At 41.3% G+C, this 4,713-nt stretch overlaps 1 protein-coding gene across 1 annotated transcript in view; it reads left to right on the plus strand.

The window, feature by feature from the left end:
* LOC119417984 (collagen alpha-1(XII) chain) overlaps positions 1-4,713 on the plus strand; it is a gene marked incomplete in the record, with an annotated part of 211,081 nt that overhangs the window by 9,101 nt on the left and 197,267 nt on the right. The window contains 1 exon segment of the mRNA XM_037685231.1: positions 664-723. Within this exon segment, the coding sequence (XP_037541159.1) occupies positions 664-723 (60 nt within the window).

A 4,713-nucleotide genomic window follows, 5' to 3' on the forward strand; every position in this document is an offset into this window, starting at 1 on the left:
TCATTAAATCACAGAGTTATTAAATCACTGAGTCATTAAATCACAGATTTATTAAATCACAGAGTTATTAAATCCCTGAGTCATTAAATCACTGAGTCCTGGAGTTAAATTATTAGAAAACTGTGAATAAGAAAAACAAACACAAATTCACAGAACAGGTAGATTGACAGTTCTGTGTAATAATTAAGAAGTACTGTATATTATTGTTCTTAAATCTTATCAACATTTAATGGAAGAATAAATACTTTATGTGGAAATGTTTGAATTTTAGAAAATAATAAATATTCAGAAGAACTTTTGTTCCTGCAGAAGTGATCAAAATCAAACTCCAGGCTCAAATCTGGATGCAAGGGTTCTGCTGGTGATTCAGGTCGTGATAATCCAAAGTAAACATTTGACTCAAATGTTTTGAAGAAGTTTCAAACTGAAGCATCAGGACTGAGAGCCTCGGAGACTCAGGAGAAGGAACTGAGGACTTTAGGACCTTCTGGAGCCGCCGTCCAGCTGGTCTCTGCCCTTTAAGTCACTGACTTTAGAGAAAATGAATTAATGAGTTATTAATGATTAATTAATGGTAAGACACTGCAGATAGCTGTATCAGCACAGCATAGATTAGCAGCAGATTATCTGAATGTTTGGTAACGATGATTTTTGTGTCTTTAGTTGAGTCCAGTGGAAGCTCAAGAGGAGACACGATGAAACCAGCTCCTTCAGACTCAGTCAGTAAGTTCTTCCTGGATTATTACGATAATACCTCACTTCCTGTTTAGATAAAGGAGCTTAAAGCTGCTGCTGGATGCGTTTGTTGGACTTGTCTTCTGGGTAATGTCTGTCAGCACGAGGCTCCGATCAAACGGACCCTTCCTGTGAGCTGCTGACTCGCCTCAGACCCCCTGAAGCCTTAACGAGTCGCTCCTGGCCCGTTAACGGGAACACGTGGAGAAAGCTGCACGTGCTCAGTGCTCAGAGGAGCCCGGCCCAGATTGCTGACGGAGGTGGAAATCATTACTAATCCTGGTTTACAAGAGCCTCTCTGGCTCCTGTTCTGCACACGAGCTCGGCTTCAGATGAACTTCTCCTCATGAGAGGAGAAGATATAGCTCAGACTACAGTCAGAATTAATCTGATGGTTAATCTGACTGTTAAATCTTACTTAATGTGACTGTTAATATGTTAATATGACTGTTAATTTGACCTTAATCTGACTGTTAAATTAACTATTAATCTGATGGTTAATCTGACTGTTAATCTGATGTTAAAACTGGGATTCAGAAGCACAACCTGAGATTAAAACGTTCCCTAACTCCCGTCTTTAGCTGTTTTCTGGTGGTTTAGGTCCACTTCCAGCCCCGCAGGCCCTACAGGAATGCATATCGCCCGCTTCTTTTCTGGCCAGACTTGAGGTTGTTTCTGTTTTGGTCAAAGTTTAAATAAAGTTCTGTTGTGATTTAATCTCAGTACTAAAGAACCAAATTTGAGCTCAAATCAGTCAAATTCACTGACTTTTAATATCGTAGTGTTTTTACCTTGAGTTGGCTGTGGCGGCCATCTTGAACCAGAATAATGCCAGTCGTTACTCAGCTGCTGTTCATCCACTCATTACATTCAGAGTTTTACAGGTGCTGCTCATAAAATGAGAACATCATGAAAAAGTTGATTTATTTCAGTAATTCCATTCATAAAGTGAAACTTGTATATTATATTCATTCATTACACACAGACTGATATATTTCAATGTTTATTTCTTCAATGTTGATGATTATAACTGACAACTAATGAAAACCACACATTTAATATCTCAGAAAATTATAATGTGAAAAGGTTCAGTATTGAAGACACCTGGTGCCACACTCTGATCAGATAATTAACTCAAAACACCTGCAAAGACCTTTAAATGGTCTCAGTCTAGTTCTGTAGCTACACAATTGTCCAAAACATGACCCTTGACACCTGCACAAGGAGGGCAAGACACGTGAGGTCATTGCTAAAGAGGCTGGCTGTTCACAGAGCTCTGTGTCCAAGCACATTAATGGAGAGGTGAAGGGAAGGAAATGATGTGATAACTGCACCCTGGAGAGGATGTTGAAACAAAGCCCATTCCAAAATGTGGGGGAGATTCACAAAGAGTGGACTGCAGCTGGAGTCAGTGCTTCAAGAACCACCACGCACAGACGTATGCAGGACATGGGTTTCAGCTGTCACATTCCTTTTGTCAAGCCACTCTTGAACAAGAGACAGCGTCAGAAGCGTCTCACCTGGGACTGCTGCTGAGTGGTCCAAAGTTCTGTTCTCTGATGAAAGTACGTTTTGCATTTCCTTTGTAAATCAAGGTCCCAGAGTCTGGAGGAAGAGAGGAGACACAGAATCCACGTTGCTTCAGGTCCCGTGTCAAGTTTTTCACTTCACTTTATTAGGTCCCCAAAGGGCAATTCATTTACAGTAAGTAGTGGTGGAGATGACAGCCAGCACATTCATGCAAACTTTAAACATGACAAATTTAATAAAAACAGGATAAAAATGTACATTCAAAACAAGATTAAAATACTTAAAAACATTACTAAAAAGAAGCGAGGGAGAGAAAAAAGAGTTGGACTGTGATAATTCAACTGCAGTCTTAGGATAAGGCCTTAAATCTATATTTTGTTGAACAAAACCAAAGACTGATCTGTTCGTTCTACACCTAGGTAGCTCACGTCTTCTGCCTGAAGGAAGAAGATTGAACAGAGTGTGTAGAGGATGGGTGGACTCTGCCAAGATTTTTTTGGCTTTGGATCCTGATCTGGACTTAAATAGATCCATGATGTCATTCAATTGAATCCCTATAATTTTTCCGCATTCTTTGATAACTCCCTGTAAGCAATTACGTTTTTTTAAGTTCAACGACCCAAACCAGCAGAGAAACTAAAAAGTGAGGACAGATTCAATAAAACAGCTGTAAAACATTTTCATAAAAATGCAATCAACATTTAAGCTCCTCAACTTCTGGAGGAACTGCATCCTCTGGTGGGCTCTCCTACAGATTCCATCAGTCTGGGACTCAAATGTCCATTTTTTGTCCATCATTATGAGCAGGTACTTGTATTCTTGCACCTCTTCCACTCCCTGACCCTTAATGGCAACAGGAGGGAGAGGGGCACATCACTTTTGTTTGTGATGCATTAATGTGCAGGAAGGATGACTGGCTCCACTCCAAAAAGTCCTGCAGGACATTAACTGGGCCTGTCAGAACATTGCCCTTAAATAGAGACACGATAACCGAGTCATCAGCAAACTTTATGATGTGATGATTGGCACGTTTGTATAAAGAACAAACAACAGAGGTGATGAAATACAACCCTGAGGTGCACCTGTGGAGGACACCACAGCATCAGACCATGTGCCATTCAGTTTGACCCGCTGTGACCTATTTGTTAAAAAATCAATTAGCCACAAGACCAGGGCAACATCCACAGTGCATTGTTTTAGTCTCTCTGTCAATATATGGGGTTGAATGGAATTAAAAGCTGAGGAAAAATCAATAAAAAGCATCCGCACCACTTTATTTTATTTTTTATTTGCTCCCTCCAGGTGAGTAAGTGTCATGTGAAGTAAGGTTGCAGTAGCATCGTCCACCCCCTTCCTGCTCTACAGGAACATGGACGTGGACCCAGCAGTGGCTGAGAGCCTCTAAAGTTCCTGTTTTACAATTCCCTCGAAGGATTTCATCACGAGACAAGTTAACGCTGTCGGCCTAAAATCGTTTAGCTCCCTAGGACATTTAATTTTGGCTACGGGAACCAGGATAGATGATTTCCAGATGTTAGGCACTTTGCAGAGCTCCAAAGATTTATTAAAAATGTGGCAGAAAATATCTGCTAATTGCTCTGCACAGGTTTTAGGACCCGCCCCCAGTACCATGAGGGCCTGGGCTTTTCCTCTGTTTGACCCCTTTAAGCTGTCTAAGCACTGTGCCTGTAGTTGTGAGCACATTGTTTCGTGCTCAGGGACAGCACTGATAAAAGTAGACAATTCATTCCTAAAGTCTGAGAGTTAAAACCATTATAAAAGATCTTCAATTCATAGAGAAATCAAAATCTGACGTATCAATGAAACCCCCTCTGGCAACAGCTGCCTTCCTTTTGGGTTCCAGGACAATCATCGTTTCCACAGTCACTGATGGTTTTGGGCTCCATGTCCTCTGCTGGTGTTGTCCACTGTATTTTCTGAGGTCAAAGGTCAACGCAGCATCTACCAGGAAGTTTTAGAGACTTCCTGCTTCCTGCTGCTGACCAACTTTATGAGATGCAGATTTCATTTTCCAGCAGGACGTGGCGCCTGCACACAGTGCCAGAGCTACCAGTACCTGGATTAAGGACCATGGTATCCCAGTTCTTAACTGGCCAGCAAACTGGCCTGACCTTAGAACATCTATGGGTTACTGTGAAGAGGAAGATGATGCACCAGAGCCAACAATTCAGAAGAGCTGAAGGCCACGATCAGAACAACCTGGACTCTCAGAACCTGAGCAGAGACACAGACTGATCCACTCCGTGACACGATGCAGTGATGCAGAGATCCAGACACAAGGAGCCACAACCAAGTACTGATGCTGCACATGATCATACTTCATGTTCATACTTCATGTTCATACTTTATGTTCATACTTTATGTTCATACTTTATGTTCGTACTTTATGTTCATACTTTATGTTCATACTTTATGTTCATACTTTAT

Source organism: Nematolebias whitei, chromosome 12 (assembly GCF_014905685.2).
Source record: "Nematolebias whitei isolate Nwh7 chromosome 12, NemWhi1, whole genome shotgun sequence".
Classification (NCBI taxonomy): Eukaryota; Metazoa; Chordata; class Actinopteri; order Cyprinodontiformes; family Rivulidae; genus Nematolebias; species Nematolebias whitei.